The sequence below is a fragment of the Labrus bergylta genome, chromosome 8 (assembly GCF_963930695.1).
Source record: "Labrus bergylta chromosome 8, fLabBer1.1, whole genome shotgun sequence".
Classification (NCBI taxonomy): domain Eukaryota; kingdom Metazoa; phylum Chordata; class Actinopteri; order Labriformes; family Labridae; genus Labrus; species Labrus bergylta.
The window spans coordinates 31,765,994-31,790,953 of record NC_089202.1 but is presented as its reverse complement, the minus strand read 5'-3'; the positions used below and the strand labels follow the sequence as shown (position 1 = coordinate 31,790,953).

Here is a 24,960-nt window from a genome sequence, read left to right as displayed (position 1 = left end):
CTGATTGCAATACACCACCTGTCCTCTGGGGTCAAAATGAACCCGCCCGGTCTGACTGTAATTTGAGTCATATAACATAAATTAATTCAATCAATTCTGTGTTACACCTTTAGTCTGACTTCAGTCCAACCCATTACCACGCATGTTCCCTTTTGTTTTTTAAATGTAGGGCCAATAGACCTTGTTTACATAAAAGTAGACCCTTTTTTTGAGTGGAAAAAAATATATTTTGAATTTATATCATTTTGACTCTTTGACTTGTCACAGAGTGGTCTATGTCTAAGTATAAGTTTAGTGAAGATGCTGTGTTTGAATCATTTGAATTTATTGAATGGCAGCAAATAATAACACCTGCTGCCGTCCGGTTTGACTGTAATTTAAAGAATATAAAGTGGATTTTTAAACCCAATTCTGTGTTACACCTTCAGTAACAACTTCATTCAAACACATTAGCACCATTTTTTTTATTCCATTTGAGATTTAAGGTCAATAAGACCTCATTTACATGCCTGCATGCGAGGCAGGTAGTAATGGCATGATCTGTATATGCACTGCTTTTTTGGCACATTTCTGATGTTTTGAGATCACTCTGGTGAGGGCAGAGTTTGCACTTGTTTTTTGGGTGATGGGCCAGGAGGGGCTGCTGGGTGAGGGGGAGCTGCTGCAGAGGCCAGAAAGATACCTACTATTTTAACTAGTGGACATCGAGGCACTTATTCCTTTAGTAGTAAACTGTACGGGGCTTTACTTGTAAACTGTACGGGGCTTTACTTGTAAACTGTACGGGGCTTTACTTGTAAACTGTACGGGGCTTTACTTGTAAACTGTACGGGGCTTTACTTGTAAACTGTACGGGGCTTTACTTGTAAACTGTACGGGGCTTTACTTGTAAACTGTACGGGGCTTTACTTGTAAACTGTACGGGGCTTTACTTGTAAAGCCGTAAGGTGAAAACTGCTCCCCCTAGTGTGACTAATTGACATTTTAGCTACTACTAGTTAACTAGGAAACATTTCCGAGCCTATGTCAAGCCCTTTTAACATCAAATCATTAAGAAATTGCAGATATCAATAATTGATTTTTGACATGTTAGAATTCCAAGCCGACATATCCACAATGTCATTTTCAACTCAATTCTCACTAAAAATGTTTATTCTTGATATCAAAAATTAAATTATTTGAGTGACAAAATTCATTTGTGATATCTACAATTGTTCTTACATTACAAATATCACAATTAATTCTAGATATCTAAAATGCAATTCTTACTAGTCGAAATTACATTATTGATATGTTGACCAAAATGACATTTTGACATGTTGAAATGTAAATTCCAATAGTGAAAACTAAATTGCCACTTGTCAGCCAGACTCATTTAATGTTTAAGGACTGGCCATACCGAGCCTCACTAGTTAACTAGTAGACATTTTGCACCTTACTAGTTAACATGAAGAATTTTTGCTGTCTACTAGTTTACTAGTAAATCTTTCAACTCTCTACTCGTAAACTAATGCAGTCGAAGACCTCACTAGTGCAGGAAACTGAGTTTTTTGTTGTTGTTGTTGTTGTTGTTGTTGTCATAACTATTGCTTGACCCTTAACATCAAACATCCACGATCAAAGATGTTTTGGAAAGCAGTATGGTGTGATCATTTGCTCCAATGCACCACTTTATGCTGCGGGGTCATTTTGACCCCAGAGGACAACAGACGTTAGTAAATTCAATAAAAAAACAATAATTCAATCAAATTACCTCAAATTTACTGTAATCATGAAGAGCAACACGAGGGCTAAAGGACTTTTATTAGCAAACACGGGGAAGGTTGTGGTCGTAACCGGGGATAAAAATCAAACTGAAGTTATTTGTTCTTTTAGAAAGAGGAGTTTTCCTTCTAATCACAGTAAAGACGTGGAGAAATAGACGATCAGTGGGGGTCTTGATTTAAAATCCAGAGTCTGCCCAGTCTGAGACCGAGATGAGACCTTCAAAAAGTGGTCTCCAGACCCAGACCGATGTGGAGTACTACAACTCTACAGTTTAGAACTTTAAACTGTGATATATTTATCAGACTGTAACTATAAAACATTGTGCAGCGATCAGTAAAGAAGCATCAATAACACAGATTCATCAACCAATGAGTGATCTGAACCCGTCCTCTTTGACTCGGAGGTCGGCGCAGTAATTCCTGTGCTCCAGAACGTCCTTTGGGTCTTGCCTGATTGAACCTGTCTGAGCTCGTTCTCTGAGAGCAGCGACCTCCATCTGTGGAGCGGCTGGAGCAGATTCATCTAGCCCTCGTTTCCAGCTTCAACATTAAATTGGAACGATGAATTCATAAGAATGAAACCCGTAGGATGTACCGTCTCGTTTTGAACGGCATCCCAACAGAAAACTAATTTACAAAATGAAAATAAAGTGATGACCAGATGAATGTTTCTGGATCGTTCTGAAGGAAGAATGTGTCGTTTTTTTCTGCTCAGATTTGAGTGAAGACGATAAACTCTTGAATGCATGACACAGAATATTTAGACATTTAAACTCTACAACAAGAACACAGGAACAACCAGACAGAGCTAAAACATCACAACGTTTAACAGGTGAGATCATAACTCTACACCGGTCTCTGACTCTACAGGGGCAGACTACAGACCAGGTCCAACAGTACCTGGAGACGTGGGCGGGGACAAACTCCTGACCCAACATCTCAAAGTCAGTCACACTGCATCGTGGGTAAAAAGAAATACACGTCAGAATCAGACACAGGAGATCAGGGAACCCGAGAAGTGGTTCAGATAGAAGTGATTGTACCCGACCTAAAAAGCCTCTGCATGTTTCTAATAAGCTCCACGAGCAGAAACGTGCTCAAACTAGGATCAATATTGGAGATGCTTTTGAAAAATGGAGAGAGGTTAGAACACAGAAAGGTTTACAGACCCATGCAGAGCTGGATAAACACTGAAGCTTCAGAGTCCACCACATGGTGACCTGAGTGAGGGGAGGGGGGGGACAGCTCTCTATGATGTTTAGAATTTAGACTGCAGTACACATTTTAAACACCAGGGGTCAGAGTTACATACTGCTCCTTTAAACTGTGTAGTTTTAAATTAATGCAGCTCATTGACTCTTAAAATAAAACATTTTGTTTCACCTGCACACACACACACACACACACACACACACACACACACACACACACACACACACACACACACACACACACACACACACACACACACACACACACACACACACACACACACACACACACACACACACACACACACAGAGTGTTACCGGCTGTGTTGGCGAGCTTTATGAAACGGGCTGTTGACACAGAGAACACTCCGTCTGAATCGAGGGAAGCGCAGAGCGAGGAAGAGGAGGACGACGGGCACGATGAAGAGGAAGATGATGAGCAGGGCCACTCGCACCGGATCAGACTCTGACACAGAGGGGGAGGGGCCAAACAGAGTCAGTGTTATCGTCCACACAGCGTGTGTGTGTGTGTGTGTGTGTGTGTGTGTGTGTGTGTGTGTGTGTGTGTGTGTGTGTGTGTGTGAGAGAGTGTGTGTGTGTTTGTTACCTCCAGCAGCTCTGGCCGGCCCGCTGTCCACGCTGCCTCCGTGACCTGAGAACCTGCATTCAGGAGGAGCCCAGCCCACCTCACAGTGACAGTTTTTATTACTGTTACACACCTGGAACACACACACACACACACACACACACACACACACACACACACACACACACACACACACACACACACACACACACACACACACACACACACACACACACACACACACACACACACACACACACACACACACACACACACACACACACACACACACACACACACACACACACACACACACACACACCAGCAGGGATGAACATTAGAGAAAATATTTGTCGCAGTATGTCAGGAATATCAGGAGAATGTCAGGAGCAGTCCTCCTGTGACGAACAGCTGTTGTAAACATTATGCATCTGTAACATAAAAAAAGTATCCTGATACAAAGTTTGGACCTTAACATTTTAATTCATCGTTCACTGAGCTGTAAAATCCCAAAGGTTGTCCACTCACCCCGTGACCATTACACTTCCTGCGACATTCATCCACACCAAACACCGACACGTCCTGACACTTCTGGTTCAAACAGGCCTGACACACAAACACAACACAGAATATTTACAGTGTGTATTACTCAGATCAGATGATTCACTTCTCTTCTCCTTATTTGGTTTCAAGGCGCTGGCTGACCTTGCCGGGGCTGCAGGCGGTGCCCTGGGCCACGGTGGCGGGATCTGACACGTCGTCTCCCAGGTGGAAGAAGGTTCCTCTGCAGACCAGGTCGCTGTAGTTAAATTTGACCTTAGTGGTGAGAATCTCTGCGTTGGTGCCCAGCAGGGGGCGCTGCCTCCCGCCCTGACACTGGATCCTGCCACAATGAACATCACTGCAACACAACAAACAAGACGATGAACATCAACCAAACACAACAAACAATAACACTGCTCATGGTACAGTCTCTAAACGTACTATGGGAGGTATAGCCTTCAGTTATCAGGCCTGCTCGTGGTACAGTCTCTAAACGTACTATGGGAGGTAGAGCCTTCAGTTATCAGGCCTGCTCGTGGTACAGTCTCTAAATGTACTATGGGAGGTAGAGCCTTCAGTTATCAGGCCTGCTCGTGGTACAGTCTCTAAATGTACTATGGGAGGTAGAGCCTTCAGTTATCAGGCCTGCTCGTGGTACAGTCTCTAAATGTACTATGGGAGGTAGAGCCTTCAGTTATCAGGCCTGCTCGTGGTACCTACAGTCTCTAAATGTACTATGGGAGGTAGAGCCTTCAGTTATCAGGCCTGCTCGTGGTACCTACAGTCTCTAAATGTACTATGGGAGGTAGAGCCTTCAGTTATCAGGCCTGCTCGTGGTACCTACAGTCTCTAAATGTACTATGGGAGGTAGAGCCTTCAGTTATCAGACCTGCTCGTGGTACAGTCTCTAAATGTACTATGGGAGGTAGAGCCTTCAGTTATCAGGCCTGCTCGTGGTACAGTCTCTAAATGTACTATGGGAGGTAGAGCCTTCAGTTATCAGGCCTGCTCGTGGTACTGTCTCTAAATGTACTATGGGAGGTAGAGCCTTCAGTTATCAGACCTGCTCGTGGTACCTACAGTCTCTAAATGTACTATGGGAGTTAGAGCCTTCAGTTATCAGGCCTGCTCGTGGTACCTACAGTCTCTAAATGTACTATGGGAGGTAGAGCCTTCAGTTATCAGGCCTGCTCGTGGTACCTACAGTCTCTAAATGTACTATGGGAGTTAGAGCCTTCAGTTATCAGGCCTGCTCGTGGTACCTACAGTCTCTAAATGTACTATGGGAGGTAGAGCCTTCAGTTATCAGGCCTTCTCGTGGTACCTACAGTCTCTAAATGTACTATGGGAGGTAGAGCCTTCAGTTATCAGGCCTTCTCGTGGTACCTACAGTCTCTAAATGTAATATGGGAGGTAGAGCCTTCAGTTATCAGGCCTGCTCGTGGTACAGTCTCTAATTGTACTATGAGAGGTAGAGCCTTCAGTTATCAGGCCTGCTCGTGGTACAGTCTCTAAATGTACTATGGGAGATAGAGCCTTCAGTTATCAGAGCCCTCTCCTTTGGGGTCATCTACCAGTCAGGATCCAGGAGGCAGACACCCTCACTACTTTTAGCAGGCTTAAAACTTTCCTTTTTGATAAAGCTTATAGTTAGGATGGCTCAGACTTGGACCAGCTCCTAGATAAGCCGCTATAGGCTCTGTGTGTACTCACGTGTTCCCACAGGGGATGTAGGAGCCGTTGGTTAGCTGACCACAGTTTCCAAATTTGTTTCCTTGTTTGTTGACTGAAGAGAAACAGACAGGCGGAGCGCTGGTCGCATCTGAGGGACAGATAAAGAGATGTTGTCTCAGCATTGACTGGTTTAGTCTCAGTATGAACTGGTTATAGTTGTAGTGGTTAATGTATAAACTGGTGTCTTACTGGGTCCCCACAGCATCTGGCACTGAGTGTTCATGCTGGCACAGACTCCTCCGTAGCAGTAGGAGGCGCTGTCCTCGCAGGGCTCCCCGTTCTGCAGGAAGACGTTGGGGGGGCAGTAGGGGGAGGAGCCTGTGCAGAACTCGGGAAGGTCACACTCACCAAGCGGGTCACGACACACCGAACCCGCAGACCGAAGCTGAGGAGGGAGGCGAGGTTAGATAGACATTTTGCAGGAACATTAATAATGTGTGTGTGTGTGTGTGTGTGTGTGTGTGTGTGTGTGTGTGTGTGTGTGTGTGTGTGTGTGTGTGTGTGTGTGTGTGTGTGTGTGTGTGTGTGTGTGTGTGTGTGTGTGTGTGTGTGTTTATCCGACCTTGCAGTCCTGGCAGCAGATGCCGTCAGATGAGCACTGAGCTCCAGGAACCAGCTTACAGGTGGAGGCGTTACAGCAGGGATCCTCACACTCCTGACCAATCAGAGCGCAGCAGCACATAAACAGGAAGTGAAAAACAAACCTACAAATCGCTCAAACAGATTCCCAGTGATTACTCAGCAGGATTTAGACGCTGAAATTTGGTTGAAATGTAAAGTAAAGACGTCTAAGAAGGAATTTCGAATATTTTTCAAATATTTTATTTTGATATGTTCATGTGAGTGTCGAAAGAAGGACAGAAAATTTTATTTTAACAGCATTTCTCTAAAATAATTTAGCAGCGGCGGGTAGAATCAATTCTTTGCATAAACCTAATTGTAACATATTTAATGACTTATAAAAAAAAGCTCATGTTCACCTCCAGCAGGCCGCAGTCACACTCCTCTCCTTTCTCCACGTACAGGTTTCCACAGCGCGGTCCTCCCAGCAGGCGGTCAGGCTGCGGCACGTTGAACAGACACATCCCGCCGCCGTGCAGCAGGCTGGTGGACAGATCTGCAGCGCTGCAGCTGCTGAACTGCTGCCCCGGCATGAACCTGAGGGTCGGAGGTCACAGGTGGGCAGGTGTTAGAGAGAGGAGGAAACGACTCACAGAACTGCAACTAAAAAACAGTGTTGAAAAAGATATTCTGATCCTGTAGTTTTTTTCATTGTTCTGACCCGGTCGAGGGTTCCATGATACATCCTCCGAGCCGCGGTTCGTTCTGACAGGCGCAGCGACGCTCTGCGGTGTCGTGACTCATCCCCAGGTTGTGACCGAGCTCGTGAGCAACGGTGGAGGCCACGCCCAGCACGCTAACCAGGTGATCCTAAGAGAGACGGGGAGGTGTAAAAAACACGATGAACCTCTTCTTCATGAACCATCAACTGAACATGTGGACGCACATCTGCCAGACCGATTTCTAATGTACACATATCGCCGTGTAGTCCGGCCTCTGTGAGGCCACGCCGACCAGCGACCCCAGAGACTGAACGCCCTTTAAGAATCAGGACTCACCACGTTGACTCCACCCGAGCGGTCTCTGGAGCACATGGACGACTGAGACGCCATCCCCACCGTGGTGCCGTCAAAAGATCCGCCCCTGTGAAGTAAACAGAGCCCGTTACAAACAGAACCAGAATCTGAAACTTCTAATGGCCGTCAGGTCACGGTCCTCCTACATGACGAGCTGGGCGTTGTCATGGCGAAGGCGGGGCAGCAGCTCTCTGGCTCTCCAATCCAGGAAGTTGGTGAGGGTGTCAGTGGGATTCTTCTCCACCCGGATCTTATCGCGGTCGCTCCAGATCTCCAGACCGGTCAGCGCCACGCGCACGTTCAGAGGACGGTAGAACTGAAACAGAGTGCAGAGATGGCTCGGTTCTTCTTCTTCTTGTTCTTCTTCTTCTACACATTTAAACTGTTTATATGAACGCTGAGGTCAGAGGTCACAGATCTCACCCAGTCAACCTGGTTGGCCACGTCCAGCATGCGGTAGATGATGGTCTTATTGTTCTTCTGGTAGTTCAGGAACTGTGGGGAGCAGACAGGATTTTAATGTTTGGTGCTGCCACCTTGTGTCAGAAACTGGTACTGCAGCATTAATAACATGACTCGATCATTCTGAATCTACTGGAGATGAAAACAAACTGACCTCTTGGTGGTCGGCCACCAGCACCAGCTCGATGTATTTGGTCTCTGACAGGATGTCTCTCTTCCACTGCAGACGGAGCACAGAGAGGTCAGAGGTCAGAAACTGTCACAGCCAATCACAGACTGTGTACCAGCAGAAGTGCCTTAAAGCTGCATTCTTACTAATGTCCAGCAGGGGGCGACTCCACTGGTTGTTCCTACTTGTCAGCTGATTTATTCCCTCAGAAAACATTTCCTAACAAGTTTATGATCTCTGTCTTCTTCAACACAGCATGACGTTCATTTAGTAAATTATGGTCCAAGTCAGAGAGACCAGAAAGAGGGGGAGGATTTAGGGGCGGGGCTACCTGGGATTGACAAATCACAAACATTACCAAGTAAAAAATGTCTGACTCAGAGTTTGATTGAACTGGAAGAAGCTCTGAAGAGATGACTGTCCGTGTTTTCAGTAAGAATGATTTCTTTAAGGAAGTGACCATATTTGGAAAAGAGGGAGGAGCTGGAGAGGAGCGAGGAAAACCACGTGGGGGAACCCACAGTAAGGCTTCATTACAACTGAAATAATCAATTTCAGGATTTTCTGAAATGATATAGAAGTAGGAATAAATATATTTCAATGCAGTGATGAATCGATTCTTTTTATTCAGCTACAGCTGCAGAATGCTGACCAAGTTAGCATTACTGTTAGTAGACAATTAACCATTTGCAAGCTCCTCCCCCCTTTTCCCGCTCTGTCCTCGTACTAAACAAGATGGGGATGGAAAAATACTAAACTGGAGGTCTGAAAAGATCTGCTCCAGTAAATGTTTCTGTTATTTTCTGACCAGATGTTTGAATGCTTTCTTCTGAGGACTCAGGTGTTGATGGGCTGCTTTAAAAAACTACAATACCCATGAGCCTCAGCTGCTGACGAGGAGGAAAACTGATCCAGAATTTAAAAGTGAGCTCAACTTTCATCTATAAAGTCTGTAATCTCTGTAATGTTCAACATTAAGCAGACTGTAAAGCTCTCTGATTGGATGTCTGTTGGTGAAATGCACCCTGGGAGTCGTAGTTGACTTCTCTCCTTTAGTGTTTATGTCCTCAGACTTCTTGTCGATACTCTCTGACACGGCTGATCGTTTCTGTCTCACCCGGTGTGTGTGTGTGGAGCTGTGGATCGGGGGAACAGCGGTGTGAGAGACTCCGCAGCCTCCAGCACTGTCGCCCTCTAGAGGGCTGGTGGAGAACAGCAGGTGGACTCCATCTTCATCATCTACACCTCCTCCTCCGCTCCCTCCACTCCCGTCTGCTCGGCCCTCCTCCGCCCCCTGGTGGTGAGGGTGGTCCTCCTGAGGCTTCAGCTCAAAGCTCAGGGTGGAGTTGATGGCGATGATGCCGCTGCAGGAGGACAAACAGGAAGTCTCACTTATTACCTGCACAGAGCTCTTTGAGCTTTATCGTCTCTTTGCAGTTCACCTGTACAGGTTTTAACTACTTATTCTTTCTGTGCCATTGTAATCAAAAACTCTGGACTTTTGGGTTCAGTTTTTAGTCGGCCAACAGCTTCCAGCTCATAATCTACTTACAGCTTTATTCCTTTATTTATAAACATTCTGATCCAAATGACAAACAGGTCCCAAATAAGTCTCTGAGGTTGTATCACTCAATCCCTCCTCCCTCCTCACTCTTTAGAGAGTTATAAGTAGTGGACTATATAGTGCACTCAGATACTACTCGCCTACTCGCCAGACATCAACCGTGGCGTCATCACTGTCGCACATCTCAAATGTGCAGCTTAACGTCAGCAAAGGATCAATAATAACGATAAATACTGAAAGAGGATCACTGATAACTGATATACTGAGTTTACTTTCACAAGACTGTTAAAGGAAGAATGTGTCGACTCTCTGATCCAGTAGGTGTCGCCCTTGAGCTCCAGCATGAATCCAAAACAAACTGCTGTTAGGCCACGCCTCCTCCATACTGAAGACACACCTCCAACCCTCCCTACACTCACATGAAGGAGTTTAGCGTGAGCGGTGTCAAAATTGTCCTAAGCTCCAGCTGCTGCCTGTGTCCTGCATTGTTGTGTTAGCATGCTAATGTTAGCGCTCTTTAGTTAGCTCGTAGCTTCACATTGTTGTGTTAGCATGCTAATGTTAGCGCTCTGTAGTTAGCTCGTAGCTTCACATTGTTGTGTTAGCATGCTAATGTTAGCGCTCTGTAGTTAGCTCGTAGCTTCACATTTCATGTAAACTGTCACAGAATGAGCGTGATCTAAAAACTCTTACTAACATCCAAATAATCAGTGAGTATGTTCTTCTTCTTCTCTCTAGTTCTTGACTAAAACAGCTTTTATACACAAGGGGAGGAGCCGGCCGTCCCGTCCATGTAAACACGGCTCTGACAACAACACAGCCAGCGGGACTCGAGCTTCTCCCTCACTGTAGACAGTCAGGACTCAGAGACACATTTACACAGGACACACTTTATGATTTATTGATGTGGAACATGTTGAACATTCTTCCTTTCAAAACAAGAAATAAATTGAAAATATGAAATAATTTATAAATATTTTGACAAACTGTATTTTTGCACCAGACACACCATCTTGTGTCTGTCATCATCATGAGGACAAACGAGCGTCACTCTGTGAAGTTTAGAGTCGACCTCGTGCGCCCTGCTGTGTCCTGACTCTTTCTCTGAGGACACGTTCAGAAAAGAATCAGATCCATTAAATATGAAGAAAAGTCGTCAGATCTCGAGGTATTTATATATCAGATGGGAAGGAGCACGGTTTGGTCTAACGTAGCGTCAGTAACCACGGGGGGCGGGGCTTGACAGAGGGTCTATTAGCCTGGTTAAACAGAAGTTGTCCCCTCATGACGTCTCTGACCTGAAAACTACAAAGTGGACGGCGTTCTGCTCACGTGGTCGCTCTGCAACCTTTAATCCTGCTGCAGCGTCACACCGAGGTCTCTGAGTGATCCGGATCAGGTCGGACCTGCAGGGGGACTCTGATGTGGTCGCTCACGTTTTCTGCTGAGCTCAGCTCACAAACACAAAGACCTGAACGGCTGTAAACCCTGGACTCAAACGGGATCAGAGGTTTGGAGGTTTTAAGAGATTAATGTTTTTGAAGCTGTCAGAGACGCCGTCCTCATGTTTTAATCCTGTTAACACATATTTGTACTTTTAATGTTAGCGTTAGCTGCTTTTCAAATTAAAATTCCTCTTCCTGTGCTCTCAATCCCGTGTCCCGGTCCGGGTCAGAATGTGGGGTTATGAAATCGGATGTTGAAAGAGGGAAATGTTTCAAAACTTCAGAACGCCTTCCAGTGAAGGTTTTTATAGATTTACAGTAAAACGTCACAGAAGACGCAGAGTGTGTGCACGCACAGCGACACGCCTCAGGAGGTTTATTATATGAAGATCAACTTTATATTAAACTTTATAGAGCAGCCTGATGAAGGTCACAAGCCGAAAGGCATCGCTCCAATAAAGTTTAATAAAGTTGATGTCAACGTGCTGCTGCAGCTTTCTGAACTCAGTAAAAATCAAAAACCAAAATAGTTAAGAAAAACTAACTAAGCTGTTTTCTGTCTTTCAATCTCAGCTGACAACACAGAGAGAGAGAGAGTGAGTGAGTGAGTGAGTGAGTGTGTGTGTGTGTGTGTGTGTGTGTGTGTGTTCAGGTGACTGACCGGAGTCCGGAGCAGGTGCTCAGAGCGACTCTGGACTGGGGGAATCCTCGAACGTTGCCGTGGTAATAACAATGAGTCTGCACACAAACACAAACATGTTTCACAGCTGGTGACACACACACACACACACACACACACACACACACACACACACACACACACACACACACACACACACACACACACACACACACACACACACACACACACACACACACACGGTGCGTTCACTGACTCACCACAGGGTGGGCCCTCACAGAGACACCGGTGCCGTTGGGCAGGTAGTAGAAGACGTTTGGCGGTTTGGGCAGCAGGTCACTGCAGAGACAAGACACACACACAACCCTGTTTATGATGCGTTCAAGGACCCTTAGGTCTGAACTGTGATGAAGAATACACCATCTAATATAGAGAACACACACAAAGGGTTAAATGTTCCCCTAACTCACACAGTGATGTTTTTATTTAACTGCATCTGCTGAGAGTTTCACCGCAGTATTTAGAAATACTGATTATGTAATGATTTAAGAAAGCGTGTTCATGATGTGTTCAATAACACTCTGTTAATCACACTCACTGGTTCTTCTCCAGGTCCAGCAGGAAGAGTCGGCCCCTCACCTCCAGCCCACACTGCAGCCTGTCGGGGTGACCGTCCTGAAACAGGAACAACCACACAGTCAAGAGGTTAAAAGACGAGATGGAGGATTACCGGGGACGTTACAGTTTCACCATCGCTGCTTTCTCTAAACGCCATCTTTCCTCAAACCTTCGTTTCATCAGCATTTGAACTAAAGATATTAAAACTAATTACAGGGGTGCGCTGGTGGCGCAATGGTTAGGGCGCACGTCCCATGTGTTGAGACTCTCGTCTCGAGCGGTAGGCCCGGGTTCACTTCCACCCATGGCCCCTTTCCACATGTCATTCCCCGCTCTCTCTCTCTGGTTTCAGACTCTATCCACTGTCCTCTCTCTCTCTCTGGTTTCAGACTCTATCCACTGTCCTCTCTCTCTCTCTGGTTTCAGACTCTATCCACTGTCCTCTCTCTCTCTCTGGTTTCAGACTCTATCCACTGTCCTCTCTCTCTCTCTGGTTTCTGACTCTATCCACTGTCCTCTCTCTCTCTGGTTTCTGACTCTATCCACTGTCCTCTCTCTCTCTCTGGTTTCAGACTCTATCCACTGTCCTTTCTCTCTGGTTTCTGACTCTATCCACTGTCCTCTCTCTCTCTGGTTTCAGACTCTATCCACTGTCCTCTCTCTCTCTCTGGTTTCAGACTCTATCCACTGTCCTCTCTCTCTCTGGTTTCTGACTCTATCCACTGCCCTCTCTCTCTCTCTGGTTTCTGACTCTATCCACTGTCCTCTCTCTCTCTGGTTTCAGACTCTATCCACTGTCCTCTCTCTCTCTGGTTTCAGACTCTATCCACTGTCCTCTCTCTCTCTGGTTTCTGACTCTATCCACTGTCCTCTCTCTCTCTGGTTTCTGACTCTATCCACTGTCCTCTCTCTCTCTGGTTTCAGACTCTATCCACTGTCCTCTTTCTCTCTGGTTTCTGACTCTATCCACTGTCCTCTCTCTCTCTGGTTTCTGACTCTATCCACTGTCCTCTCTCTCTCTGGTTTCTGACTCTATACACTGTCCTCTCTCTCTCTGGTTTCAGACTCTATCCACTGTTCTCTCTCTCTCTGCATTAAAGGCACGAAAAGCCCAAAAAATAAATCTTAAAAAAAAAAACTAATTACAGAGACTAAAGGAAAACAGAGATCGTTTTTTAATAAATATCGTTTTTATTTGTTCCCGTCATTTCCTTTTTTAAGTCCATAAAGAAGTGGGCGGGGCTTAGCACATCCGTTATCCAATCAATGTGTTTTCCTGTCTGTTGGTGAAGCTGCTCTTTGAAGAGGAGAGACTTCCTGTCCAATACCTCAAAGCTTTCTCCTCTCTCTCTGTGTGTGTGTGTGTGTGTGTGTGTGTGTGTGTGTGTGTGTGTGTGTGTGTGTGTGTGTGTGTGTGTGTGTGTGTGTGTGTGTGTGTGTGTGTGTGTGTTCCGAGAGCGAATGGCGATTCTAGAATCTGTTGGTTCCCTCCAATCAGCATTCATCGCCATTATGTTCAAAATGATTGGACACCAACGGAAACTTTAAGTGACCAACTTAAGTCTTCACAGGACGCTTAGCAATGACTGCTGTCAGACGGGGGCCCCCTGAAGGACGTTTCCTACAGTCATTTAAAATTTGGACATTCTGAGCCACTGCTGTGGTTTAACATCTGTCGGACCCGAAGAAGCCCCCCAGGGACCCCTACTGGTCTGGCGCCCAAAGCTGTTCCCTGTTGACAAGCAGAACCTCTGCCTAGAACTAAAACAGAGTTTGTGCGGTCCATGAAACAGAACCTTTAACTAACATCTGGAGTGATTCAGTGACGTCTGTCTGTACGGGGACGTGACCTCTGGAGGTATTTAGGGCGGAGTGCTCCTTTAAAATGAGCAGAATTCCCCTCCGAGGCGTGTTTGTTTTCCCCACCCTCTTTGGACTTTGTGCTGGGGAGGGGTCAGATCATTGTGTAGCAGGATGGGGGGGGGGGGGGGCCTGAGTCACGATGGGCGGGTCTGACTGTCGTTGAATTCTTTAACCTCAAACCCAGCAGAGACCGGGACTCTGACCTCTGACCTCACAGCAATGTACAGTAACGCAGCCAGGAGGCGTTCACTGACCTGTCCTCTGTGTAGGACTTTGTCAACTTGTGTTACAAGCAGGTCGTAAAATAAAACCAATTACAGTGTCCCTACAAAAAGCAGGTAAATCCAGTAAATCTCTCTAATAGTGTTTCATAATAACAAGATTTAAAGGAGGACATGATCCAGCTGACCCGCTTTCTTCAGTCCAACACCGAGGACCAAAACATTTAACACTCGCCCTGCTGCTGCTGACAGCCTCCACTCACAATCCTGTTTGTTCACACTTAAAGTGGGGAACATTTTTCAGTTGCATTCCGGCTTTTTGTCATTTCCTGAAGAAGTCTGAAAATATTATATGTGTCAGGTCTTTAAAATGCAGAGTCCATGCTCACTCAGGTCACCATGTGGTGGACTCTGAAGCTTCAGTGTTTATCCAGCTCTGCATGGGTCTGTAAACCTTTCTGTGTTCTAACCTCTCTCCATTTTTCAAAAGCATCTCCAATATTGATCCTAGTTTGAGCACGTTTCTGCTCGTGGAGCTTATTAGAAACATGCAGAGGCTTTTTAGGTCGGGTACAATCACTTCTATCTGAACCACTTCTCTTGACCGCTTCCATCGCTGCAACACCTGTTGACCTGATAACTGCTCTCATATCTGACAAACCGAGGGGCGTCCAAAACGGCCGTGTGTGGGGGTGTGTCTTAAAAGCGCCTACCTTCTCTGGTCCAAACAAATCCAGAGCATTCAGGAGCAGAATGTAAAGTTAGAAGGAGGACATACTGGCTGCTGCATTGTTGTCAGAGAAGCCAGCGGTATCATCACTCTCTCTCCTCCTGATTAAACTATTAAAAGGAGCGAGCGAGTACAACACAAGACTTTGAATGACACTTTTTTCAGGGATGCAAAATATGGTTGATTATTGTCATTGGCAAAATCCCCAAAAATGTAGATATTATTTTTCATGATTACAGGATCACATCCACTGAATTCTTCTGATTTCATTTTGTGGTTCAGGTTTTGTAGCTCCACACAGTGACTCCAATCTTTGCTCTCAGACGGACCAATCAGAGGTCAGGAGGACAGTGGCTGTATGTAAACAGAGGGAAACTAAACATTTCAGGTTTGACTGTTTTTATGCTCCTGCAGCTCTGATGTCTTCATGTTTCATCACTTCTCTCTCTCTGTTTTACAGCCTCTCTCGCCCACTCTCACCATCTGCTTCACATCCTCCCCCCCTCTACTTGTTGTTCCCCTTCCTCTCATAAACCCTCTCTCTCTGTAAGGTGAGGTCATGTCTCTCGCCCCAGTCTCCAGATGATGTCAGAGCTGCAGAGTTTGGGCGAGGCTCCGAGCGGTCGACCACAGAAGAAGAAGAAGAAGAAGAAGAAGAAGAAGAAGAAGACGTGACTCTGCTGCTCCAATCAACACCTCACGTCCTGAAAGCAGGAAGTGGGTTTTTAAAGCCAAACAGACTTCAGACTGTGATGAAGCTGTGCTTTCTATCAGCTGCAGTTTGAATGTTTTAAAGATCTTTGGAAGAACTTCAACACTTTCTTGAACTACAGATTGTTCTGAGACTTCATGTTTGTTGTCCAGCTCAAGGAGAGGCTAAACTTTTGTCACCAAATGTCTAAATATGAACTTTTAAACTGATTTTACAGGATTCACAGCGTGTGATTCCTTAAGAGCTGCAGGTGAACTCTGAATGTCTTCTCGCTGTATTTAAGGTCACTCCTTCCAACAGCCCGCGAAAAAACAGTCTGAGTGAAGTCGGGTAGAGTCGGTGTGAGACGGGATTTTATCGATAGTTTAGGGCGCGCTCACACGAGGCAATCCGTACCGTTCCTGAGCATGCTTCACCCCTGACTTGTGTGAGCGCTTCGTTCACTTCCTCGGCTTGCCTCAGCTGGAAGAGGTTTGAGTCCACCTGTCGTTTAAACTGAGCACGCTTCATGATCGCATAAAGTCATGCATGTGTTGTATAAGAGGTAACCGTGCTCTGACCCGGTTAGTCCTGGAGCGGTGTGAGCGCAGGCCAGCGGCAGTACGAGACAACTGGGCCGAGTGTGAGTGCGCCCTGAAATAAGAGATGTAATCGTGCTTCATGTTTATATCTGTCGGTCTTTAGGTGAATCAAAATGAGACGCTGTATGAAACCCTGCAGCAGAGACCAGGAGGCAGGCGGCGTGCGGCGTGCGGCGTGCGGCGTGCGGCGCTCTTCTTGTTCACGGCTTTAACAGAACAAAGAGTAAAGGGAGGAGTTTTCGGTGGAATGCTCTTTAGCTCTTTTCTGCTTTCTCCTCGTTTCCTGTCGGCTGGGTGGAGTCAGGGTGGGGGGGATTTTACAGGAAGTGAACTCAGAGCTTCAGTCAGCTGCACAGGAAGTGCCCTCCCCCCTCAGTGGGGGTGCAGGAAGCTGCTGGTGAAAGCTGTCAGCGCTCCAGCTTCCTCTCCGCCTGTTATTACAGTAATCCTGGAGGAGGGGGTGACTCCTCAAAGCTGCTCCTGGTTTCCTCCTGCAGAGCGCCTGTTTAGAGACCGGATCCTGTTCCTGTTCCTGAGGGGTCACTCGTCTTCAGGGTTTAAGTCCCTGACGGCAGGAGCACATCAGACCAGTTACAGACCAGAACCAGAGCAGTTACAGACCAGTAACAAACCAGTAACAGACCAGAACCAGAGCAGTTACAGACCAGTAACAAACCAGTAACAGACCAGAACCAGAGCAGTTACAGACCAGTAACAAACCAGTAACAGACCAGAACCAGCGCAGTTACAGACCAGTAACAGACTAATAAAAGACCAGTAACAGACAGTAACAGACCAGTAACAGACCAGTAACAGACTAGTAAAAGACCAGTAACAGACCAGTAACAAACCAGTAACAGACCAGAACCAGAGCAGTTACAGACCAGTAACAGACTAATAAAAGACCAGTAACAGACAGTAACAAACCAGTAACAGACAGTAACAGACCAGTAACAGACCAGTAATAGACCAGTAACAGACAGTAACAGACCAGTAATAGACCAGTAACAGACCAGTAATAGACCAGTAACAAACCAGTAATAGACCACAGACAGTAATAGACCAGTAACAGACCAGTAACAGACCAGTAATAGACCAGTAACAGACCAGTAATAGACCAGTAACAAACCAGTAACAGACCAGTAATAGACCACAGACCAGTAATAGACCAGTAACAGACCAGTAATAGACCAGTAACAGACCAGTAACAGACCAGTAATAGACCAGTAACAGACCAGTAATAGACCAGTAACAAACCAGTAACAGACCAGTAATAGACCACAGACCAGTAATAGACCAGTAATAGACCAGTAACAGACCAGTAACAGACTAGTAAAAGACCAGTAATAGACCAGTAACAGACCAGTAATAGACCAGTAACAAACCAGTAACAGACCAGTAATAGACCACAGACAGTAATAGACCAGTAACAGACCAGTAACAGACCAGTAATAGACCAGTAACAGACCAGTAATAGACCAGTAACAAACCAGTAACAGACCAGTAATAGACCACAGACCAGTAATAGACCAGTAACAGACCAGTAATAGACCAGTAACAGACCAGTAACAGACCAGTAATAGACCAGTAACAGACCAGTAATAGACCAGTAACAAACCAGTAACAGACCAGTAATAGACCACAGACCAGTAATAGACCAGTAATAGACCAGTAACAGACCAGTAATAGACCAGTAACAGATCAGAACCAGAGCAGTTACAGACCAGTAACAAACCAGTAACAGACCAGAACCAGCGCAGTTACAGACCAGTAACAGACTAATAAAAGACCAGTAACAGACCAGTAATAGACCAGTAACAGACCAGTAACAGACTAGTAAAAGACCAGTGTTTAATAGTCCAGTATACCAGTATGACAGGAGGAAACCATCATGAAAACACCAGTAACACTTTTGTAGAGCATCAAGAAACCAGTATCCAGCCAGTCTAATACCAGTAATAAACCAGTTTAATACCAGTAATAAACCAGTCTAATACCAGTAATAAACCAGTCTAATACCAGTAATAAACATGTTTAATACCAGTAATAAACCAGTCTAATACCAGTAATAAACCAGTCTAATACCAGTAATAAACCAGTTTAATACCAGTAATAAACCAGTCTAATACCAGTAATAAACATGTTTAATACCAGTAATAAACCAGTCTAATACCAGTAATAAACATGTTTAATACCAGTAATAAACCAGTTTAATACCAGTAATAAACCTGTTTAATACCAGTAATAAACCAGTCTAATACCAGTAATAAACCTGTTTAATACCAGTAATAAACATGTTTAATACCAGTAATAAACCTGTTTAATACCAGTAATAAACCAGTCTAATACCAGTAATAAACATGTTTAATACCAGTAATAAACCAGTTTAATACCAGTAATAAACCAGTTTAATACCAGTAATAAACCAGTTTAATACCAGTAATAAACCAGTCTAATACCAGTAATAAACATGTTTAATACCAGTAATAAACCAGTCTAATACCAGTAATAAACATGTTTAATACCAGTAATAAACCAGTTTAATACCAGTAATAAACCAGTCTAATACCAGTAATAAACATGTTTAATACCAGTAATAAACCAGTCTAATACCAGTAATAAACATGTTTAATACCAGTAATAAACCAGTCTAATACCAGTAATAAACATGTTTAATACCAGTAATAAACCAGTTTAATACCAGTAATAAACCAGTCTAATACCAGTAATAAACATGTTTAATACCAGTAATAAACCAGTTTAATACCAGTAATAAACCAGTCTAATACCAGTAATAAACATGTTTAATACCAGTAATAAACCAGTTTAATACCAGTAATAAACCAGTCTAATACCAGTAATAAACATGTTTAATACCAGTAATAAACCAGTCTAATACCAGTAATAAACCAGTCTAATACCAGTAATAAACCCGTTTAATACCAGTAATAAACCCGTTTAATACCAGTAATAAACCAGCTGCTGTTTGGCAATGACCCCTGGTGTGATGACATCATCACCGGTTTGGTCACATGACCCGTTGGCGGTTTGATTCCTCTCTCACCTGTAGAGCTTCAGCGAGGCTCCTCCTCTGTCCGTCCACCAGGATGAAGGGTCGAGTTTTCCCCAGCAGGGGGCGCCACCGCCTGTCCACACCTGAGGACAGAGAGAGAGCAGGTGAGCTGTCAGAAGACGCCACATACAGCAGGGGGCGCCACCGTCTGTCCACACCTGAGGACAGAAAGAGAGCAGGTGAGCTGTCAGAAGACGCCACATACAGCAGGGGGCGCCACCGTCTGTCCACACCTGAGGACAGAGAGAGAGCAGGTGAGCTGTCAGAAGACGCCACATACAGCAGGGGGCGCCACCGTCTGTCCACACCTGAGGACAGAGAGAGAGCAGGTGAGCTGTCAGAAGACGCCACATACAGCAGGGGGCGCCACCGCCTGTCCACACCTGAGGACAGAGAGAGAGCAGGTGAGCTGTCAGAAGACGCCACATACAGCAGGGGGCGCCACCGCCTGTCCACACCTGAGGACAGAGAGAGAGCAATTACATGCAGGAAGGGAGCCACAGGCTGGACTTGAACCCGGCCGTCCGCTTGGGGGACTCTAGCCTCCACAGATGGGGTGCAACCTAACTGCTGGTCCATCTGCGACCCCAGCACGTCTGTTATTTTTGACGTTTTATTGTGACAACCCAGACGGACCAACGTAGTGACGTCATAGAGTCATAGTGAAACTTTATTAGTTGATTTATTTTGATTTGGTTGATTCACAGATTGTAAAGGCTTCAGTCTCAGTGTCTAACTTTGTAGTGCAGTGTGATAACATGTAACAGGAGGAGGAGTATTTAGAGAAACTAAAACATTTGCAAACTGTCCGGTAATGGAACCATCGAGAAGCACGTGAACGCAGCATTAATATCTGTTACTTAAGAGAGAGGTTAATGATGTCTTTCACACCGTTACCGGGGAAACGGGCCCACGTTCAATCAGGTCAAAGATCACGGTCACACAGGGTGACACGGAGGAGATGACCGGATTAACTTTCACGTGCGTAAACACCTTCAGTTTAACCGTTACCTGTCACGGTGAGGGCGTCGGTACCGTCCGCCTGTCCGTCCACGGGCTGGACTGCTCCGTCCTGTGGTGCGTTCAGGGACCGGGCAGAGGTAAACACGTCCCGGCCGCTGAGCAGCAGCAGCAGCGGCAGCAGCAGCACAGCAGCCCCGCTCATCCTCCCTGCGTCACCGGCAACCAGCCACAGGTCGCTGTCTGACCCCGTCCCGTCCCGTTACCTCACCGTGTCCGAGCACCGGGAGAGGCTCCACTGAAACTCCGTGATGCTCATTTCTCTGGTAACATCCACAGAGACAACCTGGTCAGAGCTGCTGCTGTACCGGGAAAGTGAACGTAAACTCGGCGTTACAGCAGCGGGCAGCCGGTCCTCCGGTCCTCCGGTCCTCCCCGCTATCTGCGCAGCTCCGGTTAAAACAGTTCCTCGAGCCTAAAAGTGCCGTTAACCCTGGTCGGAACGGCTCGGTTAACGTCGGCTGTGTTCGTGTGGACACCGAGGAGTTCGGTTTATCTGTCCCCGAGAGACCTTTAGTCAGTTAATTACCGGAGGACACCGGACCGCAAGAGTTTTAACCGGGAGTTAAGGGTGACGTCATTTAGCTTAGTCAAGCTAACCGGATCTAAGGAAAAAAAACAACAGTGTGACTCAGCTTTCAAAGTAAAAGTCATCCAGAGTCACGATAATCAAAACATTAAAACTTCGTTTTTATTTCAAAAATAAAGTTTGGAAAATTTTAGAATTATATTAAAAGAGTTAAATACATGAAGGAGAATATTTAATATTTATTTTATTTATTATTTTAATTTAGCAAATTAAAAATATCTCCAAACATATCTTATTTTAACATTAAAGAACATACACACCTGCATCAATATGATTCAATTCTTTGAGTATTTAAATGTTTTTCTTCCACAAAAATGAATTAAAACTTTTATTTATTTTCAAAAGTAAATATAAATGTGTGTGTGTGAGAGAGAGAGAACAAACTCACAGAAAATTCAAACATTTAACAGAATATTTTATTTTCTGTATCATCAACAAAGTTCAAAAACACCTTCATGAAAATGCCGTGGTTTTATACTTCAATTACATTTTATTTTATTTAACCAGGAGAAACAAACTCATAGAGATTAAAAATCAGTTTCTTTAGAGAGTGATGTTCGAGATCTGTCTCCAACATCTGTCGCCCCGTGTTTTAGAAAATGTATTATTGCTGTTTTCCATCGGGGCTAAATTAAAACAGATTCATTTTGGGGTTTTTCAAACATGACCTTTGTTTATAAATCTACCCTCCGTATCTCCCAGGATGCATCACACTTTACGGTTTCATTTCAACATTTCTCCTCCATCTTTTAAAGTTCATGAACCAACTTTTAAAACATTATGATTTGCACATAAGGTTTTTATAAACCAGGCTGCTGGTGGCGCAGTGGTTAGTGTGTGCACCCCACGTATGGAGGCTGTAGTCCTTCAAGCGGGTAGCCAGGGGTTCAAATCCCACCTGTGGCTCCTTTCCAGCATATCATTCCTCACTCTCTCTCTCCCTGATTTCTGACTCTATCCCCCGTCCTATCTCTCCATTAAAGGTCCAAAAGTTAATAAACTGATGTTGTAAATGTTAATAATGAATCTACCTCTGAAAACGATCATAAAGAAATTCTCTTCCTGTTTTTATAAAAAACGTCTCTGTTCTTCACAAACATTTTACAAACATGTCGACCAGCTGATTACAAAAACTCGTGACCACTGGTTTAAAATAACCGATACAGCACTTACAAGTCATCAATATTTCACATGTTTAATATTTATAGTATAGGATAGAGTTGAATATATCCTCCTCCTCCTCTTCAGTGTAAATAAGTCTCAGAGCTCCTCAAAACATGTGTGTGAAGTTTCTTGTTCTAAATCCACTCTGATCCTGTATTTGATCATGTCTATAAACCCCTCTATTTCAGCCCTGCTCAGAACAGGCTGTTTCTGTGTCTGTACCTTTAAATATGTAAATGAGATGTGTCTGACCACGCCCCCTCTCTGGAAGGACTTGGGTGTACTTGGTCTTTCTCGCTCCATGTCCTATTGTTTACGATGAGAAGGCAGACTCAGAGGGCAGAACAAACACCTAGCTGTGGGAGTGTCACCCACCTGGGGGAGGGGCTACTGCCCTTTGTGATGTCATGAAGGGAAAATCTCCAAACGGCCTGTTTGAGCACACATTTTATGAAAAGTGGAGCAGGCAGAAGACGGAGAGGATGGACTTTTCTCATCATTGGGGGGTTTGTAGACTAGAGACACATGTTAGAGTTAGAGGAACATGGAGAAGAGGATTTTAGAGAATATGTGACCTTTAAAGTTTTATGCACGCCCAAATTTTTTTTTTAAATGCGTTGTGCAGCAGCAGAAAAGAACAGTCGTTAAGCGTGTTGTAACAGATGAAAACAATGGTTCTGCTGGTGACGATTTCCTAGCGGCCATATCTGTAGTTTTTTAAAGTGTGGGTACTTTTTAAAATCATTGATCCTTTAAATAAGATGATCAGTTTTGAAAAAGGTGGTATCGGAAAGTATCAAACATTTGACTCCTCAGCTACTGAATCACTGAGTCAAGGTGCGCCTCAGGTGAGCGTGTGGTGACCTGTGAATTTATCTGTGAATGAAGCAGAGCTGCATGTGCTGCTGCTGAGGATCAGCTGCTTAAAGAGCTCCTCTGTAATGTATGTGTCAGTAAGCTGGTCATGTGACACACACACACACACACACACACACACACAGACACAGACACAGACACACACACACACACACACACACACACACACACACACACACACACACACACACACACACACACACACACACACACACACACACACACACACACACACACACACACACACACACACACACACACACACACACACACACACACACACACACACACACACACACACACACACACACACACACACACACACACACACACACACACACACACACACACACACACACACACACACACACACACACACACACACACACAGACACAGACACAGACACAGACACACACAGACACACACACAGACACACACACAGACACACAGACACACACACAGACACACACTGTAAAGTATGTTTAGATTAGTATTAATAAGTCATCAGCTCATTTAAATCTCCTCTGCTGTCAGCATTAAGTTAAGTTAATCACATTTAATCTCATGTTATTTTGTCCCTTTAGAAACACTGTAGATAAACCTCCTCAGTGTCTCCCTGTAGTCACGGTGATGCGCCAGGAGGCAGGACTTCCTGTCTAACCCTGGTCGTAGTGTGTCTCCTCTGAGTCGGACACTTCCTGTTCTTCGCCATAACAAAGACGTCGCCCACACCTGCTCAGACTCTCAAACACCTGCAGGAGACGATTCAACAGGAACACATGTTTAACACCAAACAACGAAGATGTTTTCTTCTAAATCAGTTCTACCAGCTCTGTATTAAAACATGCAGTTCCTCCAGTATCCACTAGAGTCTGTCTCCTGCAGTGAGTCAGTCCCCATAGAGCTCTATGTTAAAATGTCTAACTTTACAGCTGCAGTTCCTCCAGTGTCCACTAGAGTCTGTCTCCTGCAGTGAGTCAGTCCTCATAGAGCTCTATGTTAAAATGTCTAACTTTACAGCTGCAGTTCCTCCAGTGTCCACTAGAGTCTGTCTCCTGTAGTGAGTCAGTCCCCATAGAGCTCCATGTTAAAATGTCCAACTTTACAGCTGCAGTTCCTCCAGTGTCCACTAGAGTCTGTCTCCTGCAGTGAGTCAGTCCCCATAGAGCTCTATGTTAAAATGTACAACTTTACAGCTGCAGTTCCTCCAGTGTCCACTAGAGTCTGTCTCCTGCAGTGAGTCAGTCCTCATAGAGCTCTATGTTAAAATGTCTAACTTTACAGCTGCAGTTCCTCCAGTGTCCACTAGAGTCTGTCTCCTGCACTGAGTCAGTCCTCATAGAGCTCTATGTTAAAATGTACAACTTTACAGCAGAAATAAATATGTTTACAGCCGGGTACAAAAAGAGTTTCAAAACTTCAAAACTCCTCTTCAGAAGCCAATGTTGACATCACTGAGATGACGTCCATGTTTTATACAGACTGAGGTTTGATCACTGGAGTGTAAACACTGCATGAAGCTTCAGACGCGACATAATGTGTCTTAACAAACGTCTCCAATGAAGCGCTCACCGGGCTGCTCCTCTGTCCCTCACTGATGATGCGTTTCCTGTCCGAGGAGGAAATTCTTGTCTGGAGCTGCAGGTTGTAAAGAAACAAAACTCTCGTCTTCTCCCTCTGATAAACACAAAAAGATGATCTGATATTTGGATTTTGTCATAAAAGAAAAACAGATCAAACCTGGAGCCAAAAAGA

The 24,960-nt window shown here is 45.0% G+C and overlaps 2 protein-coding genes across 10 annotated transcripts in view; both read right to left on the bottom strand.

Moving 5' to 3' along the window:
- adam15 (ADAM metallopeptidase domain 15) overlaps positions 1–21,175 on the bottom strand; it is a 29,804-nt gene extending 8,629 nt beyond the window's left edge. For 6 of the 9 annotated variants that reach the window (XM_065957602.1, XM_065957603.1, XM_065957605.1 and 3 more), the window contains exons 1-20: positions 20,567–21,175; positions 19,547–19,638; positions 12,356–12,432; positions 12,018–12,096; positions 11,779–11,855; positions 9,226–9,472; positions 8,094–8,159; positions 7,901–7,972; positions 7,624–7,793; positions 7,460–7,544; positions 7,123–7,271; positions 6,821–6,998; positions 6,403–6,495; positions 6,030–6,225; positions 5,820–5,928; positions 4,269–4,464; positions 4,092–4,169; positions 3,585–3,696; positions 3,296–3,443; positions 2,667–2,720 (exon numbers count right to left, since the gene is read on the bottom strand). In XM_065957602.1, the coding sequence (XP_065813674.1) occupies positions 2,667–2,720; positions 3,296–3,443; positions 3,585–3,696; positions 4,092–4,169; positions 4,269–4,464; positions 5,820–5,928; positions 6,030–6,225; positions 6,403–6,495; positions 6,821–6,998; positions 7,123–7,271; positions 7,460–7,544; positions 7,624–7,793; positions 7,901–7,972; positions 8,094–8,159; positions 9,226–9,472; positions 11,779–11,855; positions 12,018–12,096; positions 12,356–12,432; positions 19,547–19,638; positions 20,567–20,720 (2,432 nt within the window). In that variant the 5' untranslated portion in view covers positions 20,721–21,175. The remainder of the gene's footprint in view (positions 1–2,666; positions 2,721–3,295; positions 3,444–3,584; positions 3,697–4,091; positions 4,170–4,268; positions 4,465–5,819; positions 5,929–6,029; positions 6,226–6,402; positions 6,496–6,820; positions 6,999–7,122; positions 7,272–7,459; positions 7,545–7,623; positions 7,794–7,900; positions 7,973–8,093; positions 8,160–9,225; positions 9,473–11,778; positions 11,856–12,017; positions 12,097–12,355; positions 12,433–19,546; positions 19,639–20,566) is intronic. The other 3 variants (XM_065957604.1, XM_065957607.1, XM_065957609.1) reach the window with 1 other exon arrangement.
- Positions 21,176–21,562: 387 nt separating this feature from the next.
- The window catches only part of dcst1 (DC-STAMP domain containing 1), a 21,571-nt gene continuing 18,173 nt past the window's right edge, over positions 21,563–24,960 (bottom strand). The window contains 2 exon segments of the mRNA XM_065958046.1: positions 21,563–23,957; positions 24,778–24,882. Of these exon segments, the coding sequence (XP_065814118.1) occupies positions 23,862–23,957; positions 24,778–24,882 (201 nt within the window). The 3' untranslated portion in view covers positions 21,563–23,861.